The following is a 22285-nucleotide window of genomic DNA, read 5'->3' as shown; positions in this document are numbered from 1 at the left end:
GAACGCACCATAATGCTAGGCTGAGGCTACCTTTCCTCCACATCACCGAATTGCGTAAAAAAAAAACGTTAATACCAAAAACGTAAAAAACTGGTCTTTAAGACCATTTTTATGACATTTTAAAAATGATATACATATCTTGAGTGATTTATGTACCCATTAATCAACAGTGGTGGTTAACCTGCAACATGGACTTTAATTATATATTCCTCTACCCAAAACTAATGCAATATAAATCACTATATTTACTATTATACTATATAATATTATAGTATATATTTACTATATTTATTTATTACTACATAGTATTCAATATAAATAGGCCTATTGCACATTTCTGCCCAACCATGGTAAATTACTACAGTAAATTCATGGTAAATGTTTGTAAGGGTGATTAGAGGATTTAAAGTCTTTCTAATTCCGTTCATGCCACAATGTTTCTCCTGCTTTCCTCATCAGTCTTGTTGAATGTTGAGGCTGTTTCATCCGATTTAATACTAGATAAATCATCGAGTGATTTGTGGTTTGTAACAGAGGTTTCTGTCGAACTAAAACGCTTCCCACTGGTTTTCGCAACGCTGTTTAATATAGTGTCCGGGAGTAAACGCAGCTCCGTGCTGGGCCGTGTTGAAACAACTGTAAACAGCGCTATTTGTTGTTATACTGTACTGAACGAGAAACCGCTTCAGATGATTCAGTGACGGAGCGGTCCGAATGAATCCGAATAGTTTTACACCGTTATGCAAGCGCGTTTAGAATCGAACCAAAATAATGATTCATTCACGAATGATTGGTATCGCTGGTTCAGTCGACATAAATTCGGGACACATATAATAACTGCTGCAATATTCGCACGTAAAACGTTTCTCAGGTCAATCGGAGCTAGTATCAAACTGAATTAGCCGCACCGCCAGGAAAAGAGGAGGAGAGAGGTTGGTGCCGCAGGCAGACATTCTACACATGTATCGAAAAATAAGATTTCTTATTAAGGCAGAACAGGTAGGTACACCAACATTAACAAACATTTGACTAGCACTACACCATCTTGGTTGTTTTAGAAGCAGTCTCATACCATCATTATACGCTACATTCAGTCTCTGCATGTTCTTTTTGCTGTAAGACCGCCACAAGTGGGCAGTATAAACTGGTGTACAGAATGCTTTGAATAAAGCTACCTTAACATAAGCAGAACACATGCCAAATTTACGTGCAAGCACATTAGCCTGAGCATATATCTTGCAACACTGTCTATTGATGTACTTATCATCCGATAGATCATTTACAATATGATGGCCAAGATATTTAATCTCATCACACACTTTAAGGGCAGTACCAGATAAAGAGAAATCAGGGAATACTAATTTCCTGTCTTCTTTACTTCTAACAATCATGATATTGCTCTTACTTGCATTATATTTGATATCAAAATCTGCACCGTACTGAGAGCAAACCTTCAACAGTTGTTGTAACCCAGCACTATATGGGCAAATGATTACCAAATCATCTGCATACATAAGGTGATTAGTGAGAGTATTGCCTATCATACATCCTGTATTACATTTATTTAATTGTTGTGACAAGTCGACAGTACCAACAGTAAATGGTTCTGATACAGAATCCCCCATTTCACCTGCATAGACTGGTGTGAGTACCAAAAGACTAGAATTCTTATAATTACTTTTGGTATTCCTCTATGTTGCAATTTAAGAAACAATTTTTCATGGTTTACACGATCAAATGCCTTCGAGGCATCTATAAAACACACAAAAGTTGTGGAATTCTGGCTATTATAATGATCTAAAATTTCATATACACCTCAATATACACATATCTGTATCTGTGTTGACATTTAAAGCCAAATTGGTTGTCAGTCGTGAGAATATACTGTTCCAACCTGTTAAGAAGAATTCTCTCCAACACTTTGGATACAATGCTAGCTAGGGCTATAGGTCTATAATTGTCCATGCTGTTTATTTTGCCAGTTTTGTCTTTAATGACGGGCACTAATAAAACAGGCAAAATAGATTCAGGCAGAGTCCCATGAATTAAGAAACCTGTCATACAAATGGCAAACAGAGGAACAAGTTTTTATCGGTCCCACACGCTTTGTCATCTAATCCCAATACTGCAGATTGTACCTCTTCTGAATTAATAACCACATTTTCATCATTGTCAATATTTTCCACCTCAAAAGTATTCCTCCCAATACAGTTAAACAGCTCATGATAATGTTGCCGCCACATCTTGCAAATTACATCAGAGCCACTGACACCCTCAATATTTGAGGGTAAAGGTATTTTAATACTGTTCATGGCTCTAACCTCTTTCCAAAAGTCATTATAACTTCTGTTATGCATCTTACATGCCAAAGAGTCAGACCTCATCGAGTTCTCATTCTTTTTTATAAATCTTAGTGCATATTTAAAATTTGCATTTGCCCGTTTCTTCTCTTCAAATAAAGGGCCCTGTCTATCTCTACCGGACTCTATCCAGTCTTTAAATGCACACCGAGCTTTGGCATGAAGTTCTGCTACATGTTCGTTCCAACCAGGCTTGATGCTATATGCCTTTCGCTGAGGTTTATAAAAATGCCTACTGGCAAAATTAAGTGTTTCCACAATTGAGTCATATAAAACGCATAAATAAATGATATAATCCATGATGCCATGTATCTGAACAAGATGTCCAGGACCTCCAGCAGAAAAATTGGCCCACAACATTAAAGTATGTTTAACCTGGCCAGGGATAAATACAGACCAATCACAGACCTATATGTTGAGCGCGTGAACACAATGGCCAATCAGAGGCATTTAAGAATCCGTTTAAAAGCGCTGAAAATGCTGGTATCGTCACATTTTTAAATTTTAGTACTTTTTGACAACTCTACTGGGCGTCCATCAGGACCAGGGTTGGGAACCACTGTTTGAGAAGCATTGCATCTGCACAGCAACATGCTAACATCACATTAAAAAAAAAATCGTATTTTTCCTCCTCCAGAAGCTTGATCCCGCTCAGCTGAGAAAGATCCAGTCTGTGGATGGAGGTCTTGGTGTTCCAGTCGCCAGGAACTGTTCAGGGATACAATCGCCGAAGATGTCTAATGGTACGGGCACGTCTCACGCCCTGCCCAAGCTGTCCAGTGGACCCACACTGATCGAGGAGTCCTTTAAGAAAGTGAAGAAGCCCATACCTCAGCCTCAGTCCCGCAGCAGCACCCCTGCTCCATCCAACGGCCTCCCCAAACCCAACAGCGAGGGCCGAGGCCTGCCATCATCTACCTCACTCAAATCCCTGTCTGACAGCTCCTCGGCAGACACCTCGGAGTCGAAAGTAAGTCCCCGTCGACCTGTGTGTGCCGGTTTAGTGGTGGAGTTAGTCCAGCAAGGTGAACTGACTGTCCTGCAAGAGTTTCGTTGTGATGACATGGGCTGCACGATATTGGAGAGAACTGACATTGTGAATGTTTTTTTTTGTGTGTGATCATTTAAAACATACAGGAAGTTTCACCAGATGACTTGAATAGCAGCTGTATTTGGAAAGAGTTAATCATTCTACAGTGAGTGGGGTGATTGTTGCATCTGCATAGAAAATAAAAATAATAATAAAAAAGTCGAAAAAATACTTTTTACCCAGAAGACTTTTTAATGGCAAACTTATTTGAGGGCTGAACGATTTAGGAAAAGCTTCATGCTAATAAAAAAAAAAATAATTGAAATTGTAAATAAAGATTTTTGGAGAACATTTTACAAAAATAAAAAAATATTTCAGTATTTCAACTTAATTTCATTTTATTTCAATGCGTTATTTGTAGGGGTGTAAATATTAATCGATTCGTATCGATGCATCGATTATACAGCCGACGATTCGATGCATCGATGTGTCCGCAAGAGTATCGATTAATGTGTTTATCTGCTCCGACGTATGCGTACAACCTACTAAGCTGCGGGTGGCGCTAACCTCATTATTGTCTTCTACTTCACACTGCTTCACACGCGTTACTTACGTTTCACAATCTATGTTCACACACATTGTTGAGTCTGACTTTCAAGAGCGATGGATCCGTCAGAGCGAGCTGGCAATGACAGTGAAATGTTACACACTCCAGTCGGCGTCAAGTCATGGGTGTGGTGGATGTATTTTGGCTTCAGGAAAACAGATGGAGCAGTGGGTAAGAGTTGCCGTTTGTCTGATTGCGCCCGTTTCACACATACTCCGTTTGCAGTGTGTATGCGGTGCGTATTTTTTTCAGTACCCATGTTAACAGGTCAGAGCTTTCACACTGCACGCGGATGCGGTCCGTTTATCCGTTCCAGTTGCGGTGCGTATACAGCAGTGCAGAGATCGTTTCCGCACCGAGTCTATTTCTGCTGTGCTGCAAACGCTGAATTAAAGTGACAGCGCATGTTTCGTGGTCAAAATGAACACAGATTGACATGAAAATGTAGTAATTTCACCATAAATGCGTTTAATTAAATAAATTGTAGTAATCTCACCATAAATGTATTTAATTTAATTCTACTATTTTTCACAGTCATCTTTTTTACTTTTAAGACCGGGGTAAAGCAAGGAAAACTACAATTTACCTCAACAAGGCGACATAATGAACAACACTTGTCTTATTCGTTTAGGTGGAAAAACAATTTCTTTGTGCGTGCAATTGTATTGTGTATTCTCAATAAAAGGCAAATTATTTATTATTTTTGTTGATTTATTTGAAACTTAATAGATATCATGTAAAAATCTAGTATTGAATCGAATCGAATCGTATCGCGGGGAATTCTGAAGTATCGAAAATAATCGAATCGTTGGCTTAAGAAATCGGTATCGTATCGAATCGTCATGTAGGCTCCGATTTACACCCCTAGTTATTTGCCATTTCTTTGTAATTGAGTACATTTTTAAAGTAAATCCTACATCACATTTTTGCTAGTGTTGAAAAATGGGGTGTTTTCCACTGTTTTTTACCAATTCACTCTGACTATAGAATAATAATTATGGTTTTGTGATTTATTATATAAAATAAAAATATTAAGCAAAATTAAAAGAAATATGTTGTAATAGTACTGCAAAATAAAAATCGAGAAACAATCATAAGTACTAAATATATATGTCTTAATTCCTTCGTTTTCAAACAGTAACTCATTTTGACGGGTTGCTGGCAAATAAAGATATTTCAGAGTGAAGCTCAGCACCGTGTTCATTTACATGCATGCAGCTCATGCTATCAGGTGTGTAAATGCCACGCTTCACTCTGAAACCAGTGCTATCGCATGTTTAATCAAATCACAGCCTGAGCGGTTTGACAATTGCACTAAGCCATATCGTGATATCGGTTTTATTTTTTATATATATATATCGTGCAGCCCTAGTATACTAGTGTAAACAGAAGTCACGTTTTCCACTGCATACCAACTTCAGGTCTGAAGATGTTTCCCCTCGTTTAGTCAACACGACATATTCATTGAATATTCACATTATGAGCGCAGTTTGATGTTCCTCTCACCTGTGGTGTGTGTTCTCTCTCTCTCTCAGGAGTCTATTGGCACGAGGAGCGCGCCTGTTGGCGGCTCGTCTGGTGTGAACGCCCTGTCGTCTCCGGCTAAGAGCACAGAGCGTGTGAACTCAGAGGAGCAGAAGGTGCTGAAGCTCAAACCCCAGGCTCTGACCAATGTCACGTCAGAGGCCGTCAGCACCATGTCCCCCCCGCCCGCCAAACGACTCGCCCTGTCCGCCAAGAAGGTCAGTCTCAATCCACCCTCGTTTCATCTGCCGGTGGCGCTCAAGACTGCTTGTTTGTTTGCCTTCCCATGTTTGTCCACTTCATTCCTCGTAATCGAACAGATGTTGAAAGACCTTGCTCATAACGGCCAATAATCTGTAATAATAATGCGTTTACTTCTCAGCTCATGTCTGTTTTGTCGGTTCGCAGTCTGCACTGCTGTCCTTTTAAAAATTTATTTTGTTTTTTTTATTTCTAACAATTTCTAATTCTTCTCTGCTACACTTTCTTTTCCCTTCCCCCTTCCTACTGTTTTTTTATTTCCTTCTTTTTTGGTTTGATTTTGATGATTTCTTCCCCCATATGGGTCCCTTTGTCATTGTCACGTTTCATGGCTATGTTTTTTTATTTTATATTTTTTTTAGACCACAAAGTTTTTATTTATGTCAATAACTGCAGGCCAGTCCCCGGCAGAGCCCGAGCAGCAGCACTGAGGCTCCGCCCCCTTCATCTCTTCATCTGTCCAGTGACCTTCTCAGCCAGGCCTCAACTCACCCGCACCACAGGTACACACTCTCTCCCTGTTATGTAGAGCTTAGAGCAGATTTTTTTCCACTTGTAATTGGTTTGATGTGGTTTGCAAAAGTTACGGAATTAGTTTGATTAAAGGGATACTCCACTTTTTTTGGAAATAGGCTCATTTTACAAACAGTTAAACAGTTGAGTTTTACCGTTTTCCAATCCATTCAGCCGTTCTCCGGGTCTGGCGGTACCACTTTTAGCATAGCTTAGCATAGATCATTGAATCGGACATGACCATTAGCATCTCTCTCAAAAAAATGACCAAATAGTTTCGATATTTTTCCTATTTAAAACTTGACTCTTCTGTAGTAACATTGTGTACTAAGACCGACGGAAAATGAAAAGTTGTGATTTTCTAGGCTGATATGGCTAGGAACTATACTCTCATTCCTGCGTAATAATCAAGAAACTTTGCTGCCGTACCATGAGTCCAGCAGGCGTAATTCTTCACCCGTTCTTCTAGCCCCTCTCTTCACCCGAGTGTCCAAGACATACGGCCAGAGTTCGGATGAGACGACCACAAAGTCGGTCATTGACCTCAGGTATAGGGTGTCCTGGTGCCATGTGCCCTGATGGACACCCTTATGCTTGAATATGGTGTTCGTTGTGGACAAGCTGTAACTAGCACTGAAGTCCAATAACAGAACACCGCTCGGACATTGACAGAATTTGCCCCTCCTTGAACTGCCACCATACCGTGGTGGAGGTGTTTGAGTACCCGAACGATCCTAGGAGCTAAGTTGTCCGGGGCTATATGCCCCTAGTAGGGTCTCCCAAGGCAAACAGGTCCTAGGTGACGGGTCAGACTAATAGCGGTTCATAAACCCTTTATGACTGAATTAAAAACAAGGACCGCGATGTCGCTCTGCATGACGCAGCCGGGCCCCACCCTGGAGTTGGCCGGTGCAAAGTGGATCTGGTGGCATTCAAAGGCGGGGGCCTCGACAACTTGATCCCTGGACACGGAAACGCACGGAAATCACCTCGCTGGCGGGGAAGGAGCCTGAGATTGTGCGTGAGGTTGAAAGGTACCGACTAGAGATAGTCAGGATCACCTCCACGCACGGCTTGGGCTCTGGAACCACACAGAGAGAGAGGATGGACTCTTCACCACTCTGGAGTTGCCCATGGGGAGAGGCGGCATATGAAATAAACATGAATGAACATCAGGTGTTAAAAGATATAATACAACTTAAATCATTACATCTCAGAAGAGACAATCAGTGTCCAAAAACTTGGTATTTAGCTAGAAAAATAAACTCTAGAGACGAGCATTTTGACAACTATATTGCATATTCATTGTATTTTTATTTAGCCTATTTTTCAGTGTTTAATTCATGTTTGAATATATTCGTCATGTTTTTTTGACAGCCACCATTTAAATGTTTGCATTTCAAATAACAATTAGAAACATTATTGTCATTAAAAAGTTATTAGAACATTATTATAAAAAAAAGTTGTGCAATTTAAATATAAGTAGCCTATACAAATCAGTACATTTTTACTGAAATATTCTAGTAATGTACCAGCGTGGGTTCCCTGTATAGTTTACAGCATTAGTTGACATTAAAATAACCTGTAGTGTACCTGATACGTTCCAATTAATCATTAAATCGAAATCTAATAAAATTGTGACATTTGTCAATGCCAAGCCCTGCTTGTAAGGCTGGAAGCTTACGCTGCTATTTTGAACCAATAATGACGTGTATAATTCAAATATTTATCTGACTCCAATACAATTAATCTGACTCAGAAAGTTGTTGTTATTCTTTGACCTCTTATTCTTTAAATGCAAAGGTCTTTCTTAGAACTGATAGGAAAACGTAGGATTTAACCTGAACGTTTAGATAATGAAAGTTATAATCACTTAAGCTTTAAACATCATCAGTGATAAAAGGAAAGATTCTCAAAGCCTTTAAAGCAGACAAAGCCTTTAAATTAAGTCACATGTTTAAATATACAGACAGTAGAATGGAACAACATACTGTATAGAGAACTTAGTTGTAACAAATAATGCACTGTTGTGCAGACAAGGCCGTAAAAACCTTTCTCAGTATGAGGTTACGCACCAGTGTGCGGGAGTGGCAGGGGTTAAAGCCTTTCTCCTAGATCAACAGTTACCTTTCCTCCTTATACCCTGAGCAAAGCATTGTTAAACATGAGTGGAATACCAACACCAAAACCTACCGACAGGAAACCAAAAGATGAGGCAAAATGGGTGGAGATCAAGAGGGGGAGAAGAACATTAACATATTCTCCTCAATGTGTGTTTAAGCAATAGTACCTAGAATAGAATAGGATACTTTAAAATCTCTATTAAGTTCACCACGTTCAGTTTATAAGCTGTCGGATGAGACCAAACATGGCATAATTACATATTAGAACACACTAGTAAATAAACAGTATGTGGTTGAAAGCATATGTCCTGTGAAGACAGAACAATCCTGTGCCTGGAGTGTCCCAACAGTCCTCCATCAGCATATTGATGAAATCCCCTTGCGCTAGATAGGCATTAGCATACTGTGATGATGAAGGCCATTGTGCCACGTTTAATTCACATGTATACCTTTTAAAAGGAGTTATACACTTATTCGTAACATTAACAAGTCGATAGTAAAATAAAAAACGAAGTACATCTGTCATCTCAAAGTTTAACAATTAAAGTGTTTCTGTCCTTTGCTCCAGATTTTCAACTCATTCGCTCAACCTGCAGTCTCCACCTTCAACTCGCCTCCCTAAAGATTCAAGTCCCCTTAAACAGCCCTCCTCCACTCTGAAGCCGCCCGCTCATGCTCTCTACACACAGACCAATGGCGTTCAGCCCCAGCCGGCCCGTACACACAAACCAATCCAGAGCGAGATGATCCTGTCTGCCTCATCCACAGGACTCCCCCAGGAGCTCGCCAGTCCCACGCTAAAAAAGAAGAAAAAGAAACTGAAACGACGACATTCGGAAGTAGAGCAGGACGCCCCTAAAGCCTCACCCCCAGAAGAACCAAAGCCAAGTACTGAACACAGGCAGAAGAAGAGGAAAAAGAAGAAGAGGAAACGAGAGCTGGAGGAAGATGGTCTTGAGGTCCGGAGGGAGTGTGTGCCGTCTCATCTCGAGCCCCATCAAGATGAGGACTGGTGTCTCGGAGAAACTTGGAGCATCACCTCAGAAGCCAAGGGAAATGAGATCAAGTCGTCTAAAGCAGCGGAGAATTGTCAGACCGAACCTCAGTCAGTGCCTCCGCTTGACCCCGTCCCGAAGAAGAAGAAGAAGAAACACAAACTTCTGGAGCCGCTGGAAGAGCTCAGCAATGGAGTCACAGTCTCAAAGTGGTAAGCTGGTTATTGAAAAGTTTAACCACAGCTGTTCAGGGGTGTGTTTCCTGTACAACAGCGTAACTCGCTGCTTTACTGCCATAGTATGATGCATCGTTGAAGAAATCAACTAGCTAGTTACAACTGTTTCCTGAAACCGTATTTTTGCAAAGTGGTCGTTCAACCACGCTGGTTAATAAGGTCACGCAGCTGTAGGAGTAATTACTTATTTTAATGAATCTGTTTGAGATTGAATTAACGCTAGATGTTTCACTATAAATTACGGACATGGCATCTGAGGACTTTTTCTCATTTTTCTCAGTTATTTTGCTTTATTTCCAGATTCAATCATAGGCTTGTTCTTACGTACCAGAGCACTTTTGCACATGCGCACTCTTCAAAAACAACACTTTAAATCTCTTGACAAACAAAAAGACGTAAATTACATTAGTATGTATTCTAAATAAAAGATACAGATTGTACTGAATGTCAGCTTGCTTATTTTGCTCAAGATAAGGATTTATTAAGTCCACATGTCATGAAAACAAGAAACCACAGCTTCTAACCACAGATCGAGTGCTGTCATACCACACAAGTTTGCGATGCTGTTTGTGAATGTACGTTAGAATGATGGTTTTGGGAAAAACAGAATACCCAAATATTCTTGATCAGCATGTTCTGTGCATGCAGTTTGTAGGGGAAAAAAAAAAATCTAGAGACACTAAAAAATTTTTAGCGTCAGTACTATACTGAACAAAATTAGAAACGCAACACTTTTGTTTTTGCCCCCATTTTTTATGAGCTGACCTCAAAGATCTAAGATTTTTTCTATGTACACAAAAGGCCTATTTCTCTCAAATATTGTTCACAAATCTGTCTAAATCTGTGTCTTAGTGAGCACTTCTCCTTTGCCGAGATGATCCATTCACCTCACAGGTGTGGCATATCAAGATGCTGGTTAGACAGCATGATTATTGCACAGGTGTGCCTTAGGCTGGCCACAATAAAAGGCCACTCTAAAATGTGCAGTTTTATCACACAGCACAATGCCACACGTGTCGCAAGTTTTGAGGGAGCGTGCAATAGGCATGCTGACTGCAAGAATGTCCACCAGAGCTGTTGCCTGTGAATTGAATGTTCATTTCTCTACCATAAGCCGTCTCCAAAGGCGTTTCAGAGAATTTGGCAGTACGTCCAACCGGCCTCACAACCGCAGACCACGTGTAACCACACCAGCCCAGGACCTCCACATACAGCATCTTCACCTCCAAGATCGTCTGAGACCAGCCACCTGGACAGCTGCTGCAACAATCGTTTTGCATAACCAAAGAATTTCTGCACAACCTGTCAGAAACCATCTCAGGGAAGCTTATCTGCATGCTTGTGGTCCTCATCGGGGTCTCGACCTGACTGCAGTTCGTCATCGTAACCGACTTGAGTGGGCAAATGCACACCTGTGCAATAATAATTGATATGCCACTGCTGTGAGGTGGATGGATTATCTTGGCAAAGGAGAAGTGCTCACTTATACAGATTAGTGAACAATATTTGAGAGAAATAGGCCTTATGTGTACACAGAAAAAGTCTTAGATCTTTGAGTTCAGCTCATGAAAAATGGGGGCAAAAACAAAAGTTTTGCATTTATAATTTTGTTCCGTGTACATTAAACTACTCTCTCTCTCTCTCTCTCTCTCTCTCTCTCTCTCTCTCTCTCTCTCTCTCTCTCTCGCTCTCTCTCTCTCTCTCTCTCTATATATATATCTATATCTATATATCTATATATATATATATATATCTATATATATATATATATATATATATATATATATATATATATATATATATATATATATATATATACCTAGAGATTGGCATGGGTTTATTTCAGTTAGCCTAATAGCTGGTTTGATTTGCATTGAGAGATGATCTTATGGAAAGTACCCCATGCCAATCTCTAGGTATGGTGAATGCTATGTGATGATGTGGGGCTATTTTAATTCCAAAGGCCAAGGGAACTTTATCAGGATGCATAGTATCCTGGATCCATGAAGTAACTGGCCTTTAAAAATAAAAATCTGCCTGCCTCTATGGGAATTTAACATAGGGGTGTCCAAACTTATGCACCCTGTATTTTAAGGAAGAACATTTATTTATTTACGATACATTATTCATTCACAAAGAAAATTGGTGTCCTAAAAGGTTGGATTTTTCCTAATTTTTTAAATTAAGGCATTAAGTTCAATTTCCAAAAGATGATTTTTTTATTCCTCTTTTTAGTCAACTTTAGCATGGGTGTCTAAACTTATGCATAGCACTGTATATATATAATGTATAATAATGCAATGGGGGATTATTTGTGGGGATTATTATCTGATAATGCCAAATGTCTTATGTTACCAGTAAAAAGTTGTTATTTTAAATATATCTAGTCACTGACAGAGCGCAAGCATTTTCGTCTAAAATAATTCTGTTTTTCAGCTTCAAAATCATGAATATTTTTATTCTAGTGTCTCTATTGTCCTGTGCTTTGGGTTTCCAGCATCAAGTCCAAGCCTATTCATTTATGAACCCCCAATGTAATCAACAGTTAATTTTTCGTTAACCTTATACCAAATGTCTTGGAGTATCACAATAATATCGTATTGTGAGTTCAGTATCGTGATATGTATTGAATCATGACATGAGGAGGGTATTGTTACACCCCTAATACAAACACATTTCATCACTCTCATTTATAACTTCTGAAGTGAAGTAGCACAGACATTGGACAAAGATGAAACTTTCTGATGTGCATGTTTTGACTGCTTGTGTCAATGGAGGACATTTTAAACGCTATTTGATTGGCTGTATTTATCAAAACTTAATGGGCTTTACACAAATTTTGCTACAACTTTGCACCCAACTAAAAGGCATTTTAAACTTTTATAGTATAAGTTATTTTGTAGTTTAAGTCCGTGCCATTATTTAAAGAATTACAATGGTTTCTAAATTCCTGTTTAATATCGTATCTCTTTGAATGTGCATATCATTTAAGTACAGTACATCTACCTTCATTTAACCTGGTAAATGGCTTCTTCTTTTCATCCAGTGCTGTTGTAAAAGAGGTCGGTGGTACAAACTCAAAGACAAAGGACCTAGAAGAGACCAGGAAGAAGAAGAAAAAGAGGAAACTAAAAGACTTCAGAGAAGAGGAGGAGAAGCCGAGGAATGAAGAAGAACTTCACAGGGAGCTTCGAGAGACCAATGGAGACGAGTCTCCTAGTCAGATGGGAAATACGGATACACAGAAACCTAGTAAACCCAATACAGGTATAAATACACTTGCTGCCGTAAAATCATAGACATGAGGGGTTTTAGTGTTTTAGATGGTATTGATTAGTGGAAACAAACATTTCCCTTATTATTGATCAAGCTTTTGGTTTTATTAGGTCTTTACTTCTAAAAGCTAGCTTTTGCTTGATGGGCTTATATTCATCCAAGTCATATTTCACCACAAAACCAAAAGGACGAAAAGACACTTATGCACTGCAAAAAGATTTAAAGAATGCAAGTTTTTGTCAGGACAAGCTTTTGCTCCTCTGCACATCAATCCATCACCCTTTACTATTTACTTAAGGTTGAATTACATTCGTAATGGACTTCAAATGAACTATACACCAGAACACACTTACATTTTTTTATGTGGCTTTGGCTTTGGTTCTTGGTGTATACCAATATCTGACATCATATTTCATAGTTAACCTTCTGGGCTTTTCTGTCACAGCTGCAGTGTTCGTTTGGGACAGCCAGGTTCAGGACGGCTACAAGCGCAAGCAGAGCCTTCAGGAAGCCGAGGGCGTGTCGAGGAAAGGCTCGTGCTCCGCTCCTATTGGCTGGGATGGCAAGAAAAGCTGTGATGTTGTCGAGGAGCTCCTCAAGAACTCCTCAGATAAAGCCTATGGAACTGAGGGTGAGTTGTGGGTCAGAGGTCAACCGAACCTTGTGTGCAAAACTTCTCAGCTTTCCTGACAGTTGGAGAGGTTAGGATTTATTTCTGAATCTTAACATGTTTATCTATATCTCAAATGATAATGGCCAATTTCTGTTTCTGTTCTGATGCATTTCAATGGGACAGTGTGTGTTTGTTTCGTTGTTCAGATGGGAAAAACAATAAATACTTGGCAGTTGAATTTTTCAATTTTTCTTATGAAGCAGTTTTTGTGAGGAATTAAGATCATAGTCCTCAGTTGCTCATATGCTTGAATTCTTAGCATGACCTGAAATATTGACAGTGTTTTGAATAATTTCCTCCTCCAGTTCTCAGTTGGGATGGAGATCCGTCGGCCATCAGCAGAGACGCCAGAGAAGATGTACGCGATGCCAAAAACGACACTGTCCTTGACGAGTGGGACAGGGAGTTTGACAGTGGAAAAGTGAGGACTACAACTTGGACTTCAATATTTCAATATTTTTGAGCATTACTTGCACCAGGAAACTCATTTTGACTGGAAATGACTATGGTTGCATCTTAGACTGCTAGTCGGTGGAATATTTTACTTCTTTTCCGTTTTTTTTTTTAAACAAAATGTATGTATACTGTGCACAGTGTTTTATTTATTACCTAGTACAACACAATAAACTGAGTCATTTCATTTCCCTCTCGATTAGGTGAAGAAAATGAAAAAATACAAAAAGGAGAAGAGGAGGAATGGAAACGTCTTCCAGAAGATCCAAGAGCGTCGTAACATGTGGTCGGTCACGCCGGGAGGCAGGCGGAGCAGTCTGGGCTATCGCCACTGAAAGGTGCTCGGACGGTTTTTGTTTTTGTCCTTAGTCCAAACAAACACTCTTTTTCTATGCCATGTTACAAAAGTATTAAACTATTATCCATCCTTTTTATCATACAGTACAGGTCAAAAGTTTGGAAACATTACTGTTTTTAATGTTTTTGAAAGAAGTTTCTTCTGCTCATCAAGCCTGCATTTATTTGATCAAAAATACAGAAAAAAAATGTAATATTGTGATATATTATTACAATTTAAAATAATTGGTTTTCAATTTATTATACTTTAAATTATCATTTATTTCTGTGATGCAAAGCTGAATTTTCAGGATCATTACTCCAGTCTATCACATGATCCTTTAGAAATCATTCTAATATGACGATTCATTATCAAAGTTGGAAACAGCTCTGCTGCTTAATATTTTTTCATAACCTGTGATACTTTTTTAGGATACTTTGAATAAAAAGTAAAAAAATAAAAAAATAAATAGAAGCAAATTTTTTAAAAATAGAAATCTTTTGTAACAACAATATACACTACTGGTCAGTAATTTGGGGTCAGTAATTTATTTTTTTTATTTTTTTTAAATAAATCAATACTTTTATTCAGCAAGTATGTGTTAAATTGATAAAAAGTGATAGTAAAGATGATTTATATTATTAGAAAATATTTTTTTATTTTGAATAAATCATCATCATCAATCGGCTGCGAACAAGGTAGGTTGACAGTCGGTCACTAATTTTGTCCATTCCTTGCGATTGCTGGCAACTTCTCGTAGTTCGCTTACTGTTGGTACGTCCTTATTGATGAGTTCGCCGATATATTGATGGTATAGCTTTCACGCTCTGCCTCGACTTCTTTTGCCATGCCGCTGTTGTGGCGCGTACAAGACATACTTGTTGATCAAGTTGCTCTCATGTCGTCTTAGGCAGTGTCCTACAAATCTTAGTTGCCTCTGTTGTACTTGAAGAACGAGTTGGTTGCGGCCTTGAATAAATGCAGATCTTTTTAACCTTTTATTCATCAAATATATTAGGCAGCAGAACTGTTTCCAACACTCATAATAAATCAGAATATTAGAATGATTTCTAAAGGATCATGTGACACTGAAAACTGGAGTAATGATCCTGAAAATTCAACTTTGCATCACAGGAATAAATTATTTTTTAAAGTATATTCAAATAGAAAACTATTATTTTAAGTTGTAATAATTTCACAATATTACTGTTTTTTTCTGTATTTTTGATCAAATAAACACAGCCTTGATAAGCATTAGAGACTTCTTTCAAAAATATAAAAAAATCTTAATGTTTCCAAACTTTTGACCTGTACTGTACTTTGAAATTTGTCACATTTTAATGTTTGATTTGACTTAAATTTACATTAAACATTTATCGAAGAAAAAAAGAATTACCGATTTACTTCTATTAAACATTTTCAATCTATTTGATGAAAAGAAAAAAAAATGGCTCAAACAGTGGTCTCTCAACTTGGCCAATCACATTAATGACACTGAACACACCCGTCAAGTAGAGGAGTCTTGACCTCTACGGCCAAAATGTTATTTCCCGATATGAGATTTTATTTCACGATAACAATATATATCACTATATAGTTATTTTGTGTGTTTTTATCTAATTTCTGTTATTAAAAATAAGAAAAAAAAAGCAAATTACAAACCAATAGGACACAAATATGAATTATATTATTAATTAAATATTAATTATTAAAATATAATTATGCTTTAAATCTAAGTTTTTCAGGTACAATAGTTTTTTTAACATGTAGTTAGAATTAGTACAGAAATTAAATAATAAAATGTAAAAAATAAAATATTGCGTAGTCGCATTAATGACACAAAGCAGCAGGTTTATTAGGCTACCGTCACTTTAAGAGCAAACACACAAATCAAATCCAATAAACTGATGCACATCCGGTTTACACCCAACTGTTTACTTTCACTTAAGACGTAACTGGCTGCGTTTACATGAATACTCCACACGACGGCCATTTTGACATAATTGTGTGTGTCCATTCAGGCCAGTGTGTCATCGCAACTAAAGTTTATCATTTGCATGTCTTTTTAAGTCTTGTGATTTTAAACCATTCCAATTTAAAGCAAACTCTTTGTCTTTACTAATAGGCAGACTTAAAATTTCAGAATTACTTGTATGCATATATTATAAATTGATCATAGCCATTAGTGGGAACTTGGAGAATAACAAGAATGTTCTTATCTGTTTGTAACGAGCCCTTTCACTGTCTTTCTGCAGTTTTGAAATGCGGATCCCGTGTGTGTTTCCCCTGACCAGACCAGTTGCCTTATTGGATCAGAAGCAGTCGGATCTGTCTCAGATTCCTCTGAAGTCCACCCAGAATGCAGCAGTACTGTGAAATAAAGCGATGAGGCTGAGGCTTTAGTCACCGTCTGAAATCCAAAATATACGCCACTAAAGGTGCCATTATGATCTTCGAATCATAGCAAATGTGGCACACTGCAGAGTCGGGACCCTGTTAACCTTTGATGGTCTCAGTTATTCTTATTGTAATAAGAACAGATGTTCACCAGGGCCAGTTTTATCGAGGCGAGACTTGGCGATCATTCGGGCTGTAATGGCCAATGGTGCGTGATCTGAGGGCTTCTGTCGAGAGGAGAAACAGGAAAATTAAGCCCCTCCCTCCAATGTTTTTAAGCATAATTTGTCTTGACTCAACAAATAACATCATTGTTCCCATTAAGGAACTTTTGCTCACTTGGTTATTTTGCTTTTTCATATTTGAGCCGGTTACTATTAGGCAGTTATTTGCCTGTGTTGCCTTTTAGTTTGCCACAGGCACACGGCCCTGGTGTCTTACATTGCAATACATTTATTGCTTGTGATTGTATATTTTCATGTCTTGCCTGCTTGAATACTAGCCCATCCTCCCCAACTTTTGCAGTGTTTTTTTTTTCTTCATCAAACAGAACTCTATTCAATAACATTTTTGAAGTGAAACGAGTCTCTTGTGGGAATTTCCGCTGTCTCTATAAAGCATCTCTTCAGATTTCCCAAAACGTCACCATTTCCAGTCAGACGATGTGGTCTTTTATGCACAGTGCTGCATACAACAATGCAATACATTTCATTCATGTGAGCTAAAAAAAAAAACATGGGCCTTAACACAAACCACTGTGTTTTGCCAGGTGGGGTGAATTCCTGAATTATCGGAGTGTCCCCTTGTCTTTGATTTAGCGTGTCCCATCCTCTTTTCTACTCTCTATGCAACAACAGCAATCCCATGGATGCTCTAGTCCAGGGAAAGACTCTCCAAAAGCTGGTCCAAACATCATCTCTGTGAGCTGTAAACACCCTGTCATGTTCCACGTCTGTTAACGGTGCATTGGGTCAAAATGATGATGTACATGCTTATCCACTGAAGAGCTGTCATAGGAGTAAACCAATGTTGACGCTTTCCTATTTAGAACATTGTACAGTCTTACCTTGTGCTCTCTGTGACCCCCTCCAGTCGTTCTTGTTGTTAAACACCATCCCTTTCACAAATCCTTGGGTTTTAGAAAAGTTGCCTTGGTTTAATTTTTAAAAATGAATAGAACATATTGCGAATTATACTTATTGAAACATGTTAAAATGCACATTGCTAAACTGAAGCCTAATGTATTTAAGGTCTGTGGAATTGTAAATGGGAAGTTCTAATAAAACAATAGATATGTGTTTGAAAGACTGCTCTGAGGTCTTGTTCAGGAGCCAGACAAAGACTTCCCTATGCGTTCTGTAGGATGTCTGTATTCTCTTAGAAATTCACTTGAGATAGGTTATTTTCAAAGAGGTTGGACGCTGAAGAACAGTGTCTTTGTCATATTTGAATTGATGGTTCTGTATCTAATGCCTTTTCTGAAAAGAAGTCATTCAGTATTGCAAATACATAAATATAGATATACTTGGTGCAATAAAGTTGTGACTTTTGTGAAAAGCTGCTTTTTGGGTTGTTTTCTTTAATGCTAAGTCAATCCACGACTTGGGATAAGTTTCTTATACAAAGCTATTGTATGGCTTCAGAAGACTTTGGATATGATCTACAGTTTGCATGTAGCACTTTTATGATGTTTTTTAATGTCCTACTTTGGACATATCAATCTACAGATAATGATACACTGAAATGGTTTACAAAAATACCATGTGTTAAGATTACTGTAATGATTTATAATGAACACACTTGTCTGAACAGAGCACCTGAGTTACTTTATTCGTTCCGGGAACCATGAACACAGAGGCTGCGTTCGAGACCGCATACACAGAGTAGGTACTAAATTTCAATAAGTACTTAAGCGCTAAAAGAGTATGTACTTTATAGTATGATCTCATTAAGTGTGAATGCGATCCGGACATCTGCCATGTTGACGTTATCACAAGCTCAACAGCTTAAAAGAAATGAGCGACAGGTTTAATTAATCTATCTGTAAATATCTTGATACTGGTGAAAATTGCTCATTTTGTGGTCTGAAGAAACTGCTGCCCATTTATTTTGTGATTTTAGTATAACCAGTACATTCAGGGATGAGTTTAAGTTTTTATATTTTAAAGGGGTCAGCGGATGTAGGGTCTCGTAAGGGCTGATGGAGTGATGGAGGGGCTCGTAAGGGCTGATGGAGTGATGGAGGGGCTCGTAAGGGCTGATGGAGTGATGTAGGGTCTCGTAAGGGCTGATGGAGTGATGGAGGGTCTCGTAAGGGCAGGGGGAGTGATGGATGGGCTCATAAGGGCTGGTGGAGTGATGGAGGGTCTCGTAAGGGCAGGTGGGAGTGATGGAGGGTCTCATAAGGGCTGGTGGAGTGATGTAGGGTCTCGTAAGGGCTGATAGAGTGATGTAGGGTCTTGTAAGGGCAGGGGGAGTGATGGATGGGCTCATAAGGGCTGGTGGAGTGATGTAGGGTCTCATAAGGCTGGTGGAGTGATGTAGGGTCTTGTAAGGGCTGATGGAGTGATGGAGGGTCTCGTAAGGGCAGGGGGAGTGATGGATGGTCTCATAAGGGCTGGTGGAGTGATGTAGGGTCTCATAAGGGCTGATGGAGTGATGGAGGGGCTCGTAAGGGCAGGGGGAGTGATGGATGGGCTCGTAAGGGCTGGTGGAGTGATGGAGGGTCTCGTAAGGGCAGGTGGAGTGATGGAGGGGCTCGTAAGGGCAGGGGAGTGATGTAGGGTCTCGTAAGGGCAGGGGGAGTTATGGAGGGGCTCGTAAGGGCAGGTGGAGTGATGGAGGGGCTCGTAAGGGCAGGTGGAGTGATGGAGGGTCTCGTAAGGACAGGTGGAGTGATGAAGGGTCTCATAAGGGTAGGTGGAGTGATGGAGGGTCTTATAAGAGCAGGTGGAGTGATGGGGGTTCTCATAAGGGCAGGTGGAGTGATGGAGGGTCTCATAAGGGCAGGTGGAGGGTCTCATAAGGGCCGGTGGAGTGATAGAGGGACTCATAAGGGTAGGTGGAGTGATGGAGGGTCTCATAAGGGCAGGTGGAGTGATGGAGGGTCTCATAAGGGCCGGTGGAGTGATGGAGGGGCTCGGAAGGGCCGGTAGAGTGGCGGAGTGATGGAGGGTCTCGTAAGGGCAGGTGGAGTGATGGAGGGGCTCATAAGGGCAGGTGGAGTGATGGAGGGTCCACTAAGGGCAGGTGAAATGATGGAGGGTCACATTAGGACAGTTGGAGTGATGGAGGGGCTCATAAGGGCAGGTGGAGTGATGGAGGGGCTCATAAGGGCAGGTGGAGTGATGGAGGGACTCATAAGGGCAGGTGGAGTGATGGAGTGTCTCGTAAGAGCAGGTGGAGTGATGGAGGGTCTCATAAGGGCAGGTGGAGTGATGGAGGGTCACATAAGGGGAGGTGGAGTGATGGAGGGGCTCATAAGGGCAGGTGGAGTGATGGAGGGTCCACTAAGGGCAGGTGAAATGATGGAGGGTCACATTAGGACAGTTGGAGTGATGGAGGGGCTCATAAGGGCAGGTGGAGTGATGGAGGGGCTCATAAGGGCAGGTGGAGTGATGGAGGGACTCATAAGGGCAGGTGGAGTGATGGAGTGTCTCATAAGGGCAGGTGAAATGATGGAGGGTCACATTAGGACAGTTGGTGTGATGGAGGGTCTCGTAAGGGCAGGTGGAGTGATGGAGGGGCTCATAAGGGCAGGTGGAGTGATGGAGGGACTCATAAGGGCAGGTGGAGTGATGGAGTGTCTCATAAGGGCAGGTGGAGTGATGGAGGGTCCACTAAGGGCAGGTGAAATGATGGAGGGTCACATTAGGACAGTTGGAGTGATGGAGGGGCTCATAAGGGCAGGTGGAGTGATGGAGGGACTCATAAGGGCAGGTGAAATGATGGAGGGTCACATTAGGACAGTTGGAGTGATGGAGGGGCTCATAAGGGTAGGTGGAGTGATGGAGGGTCCACTAAGGGCAGGTGAAATGATGGAGGGTCACATTAGGACAGTTGGAGTGATGGAGGGGCTCATAAGGGCAGGTGGAGTGATGGAGGGGCTCATAAGGGCAGGTGGAGTGAGGGGCTCATAAGGGCAGGTGGAGTGATGGAGGGACTCATAAGGGCAGGTGGAGTGATGGAGTGTCTCATAAGGGCAGGTGAAATGATGGAGGGTCACATTAGGACAGTTGGTGTGATGGAGGGTCTCGTAAGGGCAGGTGGAGTGATGGAGGGGCTCATAAGGGCAGGTGGAGTGATGGAGGGACTCATAAGGGCAGGTGGAGTGATGGAGTGTCTCATAAGGGCAGGTGGAGTGATGGAGGGTCCACTAAGGGCAGGTGAAATGATGGAGGGTCACATTAGGACAGTTGGAGTGATGGAGGGGCTCATAAGGGCAGGTGGAGTGATGGAGGTGCTCATAAGGGCAGGTGGAGTGATGGAGGGACTCATAAGGGCAGGTGGAGTGATGGAGGGACTCATAAGGGCAGGTGGAGTGATGGAGGGTCCACTAAGGGCAGGTGAAATGATGGAGGGTCACATTAGGACAGTTGGAGTGATGGAGGGGCTCATAAGGGCAGGTGGAGTGATGGAGGGGCTCATAAGGGCAGGTGGAGTGATGGAGGGACTCATAAGGGCAGGTGGAGTGATGGAGTGTCTCATAAGGGTAGGTGGAGTGATGGAGGGTCTCATAAGGGCAGGTGGAGTGATGGAGGGTCACATAAGGGCAGGTGGAGTGATGGAGGGGCTCATAAGGGCAGGTGGAGTGATGGAGTGTCTCATAAGGGCAGGTGGAGTGATGGAGGGTCCACTAAGGGCAGGTGAAATGATGGAGGGTCACATTAGGACAGTTGGAGTGATGGAGGGGCTCATAAGGGCAGGTGGAGTGATGGAGGGGCTCATAAGGGCAGGTGGAGTGATGGAGGGTCACATTAGGACAGTTGGTGTGATGGAGGGACTCATAAGGGCAGGTGGAGTGATGGAGGGACTCATAAGGGCAGGTAAAATGATGGAGGGTCACATTAGGACAGTTGGTGTGATGGAGGGTCTCGTAAGGGCAGGTGGAGTGATGGAGGGGCTCATAAGGGCAGGTGGAGTGATGGAGGGTCCACTAAGGGCAGGTGAAATGATGGAGGGTCACATTAGGACAGTTGGAGTGATGGAGGGGCTCATAAGGGCAGGTGGAGTGATGGAGGTGCTCACAAGAGAAGGTGGAGTGATGGAGGGGCTCAGAAGGGCAGGTGGAGTGATGGAGGGTCTCATAAGGGCAGGTGGAGTGATGGAGGGTCACATAAGGGGAGGTGGAGTGATGGAGGGTGTCATAAGAGCAGGTGGAGTGATGGAGGGGCTCATAAGGGCAGGTGAAGTGATGGATGGGTTCATAAGGGCAGGTGGAGTGATGAAGGGGCTCATAAGGGGAGGTGGAGTGATGAAGGGTCTCATAAGGACAGGTGGA

At 41.0% G+C, this 22285-nt stretch overlaps 1 protein-coding gene across 1 annotated transcript in view; it reads left to right on the top strand.

Moving 5' to 3' along the window:
• The window catches only part of usp36 (ubiquitin specific peptidase 36), a 39767-nt gene extending 21425 nt beyond the window's left edge, over positions 1-18342 (top strand). The window contains exons 13-21 of the mRNA XM_084115518.1: positions 2998-3330; positions 5533-5739; positions 6179-6285; positions 8987-9625; positions 12696-12916; positions 13371-13556; positions 13904-14019; positions 14255-14389; positions 16644-18342. Of these exons, the coding sequence (XP_083971644.1) occupies positions 2998-3330; positions 5533-5739; positions 6179-6285; positions 8987-9625; positions 12696-12916; positions 13371-13556; positions 13904-14019; positions 14255-14386 (1941 nt within the window). The 3' untranslated portion in view covers positions 14387-14389; positions 16644-18342. The remainder of the gene's footprint in view (positions 1-2997; positions 3331-5532; positions 5740-6178; positions 6286-8986; positions 9626-12695; positions 12917-13370; positions 13557-13903; positions 14020-14254; positions 14390-16643) is intronic.
• Positions 18343-22285: the final 3943 nt, after the last annotated feature.

The sequence above is a fragment of the Abramis brama genome, assembly GCF_963993115.1.
Source record: "Abramis brama genome assembly, chromosome: 1".
Lineage (NCBI taxonomy): Eukaryota > Metazoa > Chordata > Actinopteri > Cypriniformes > Leuciscidae > Abramis > Abramis brama.
Note: the sequence above shows the minus strand (reverse complement) of the source record. Positions and strands in the feature narration are given on the sequence as shown.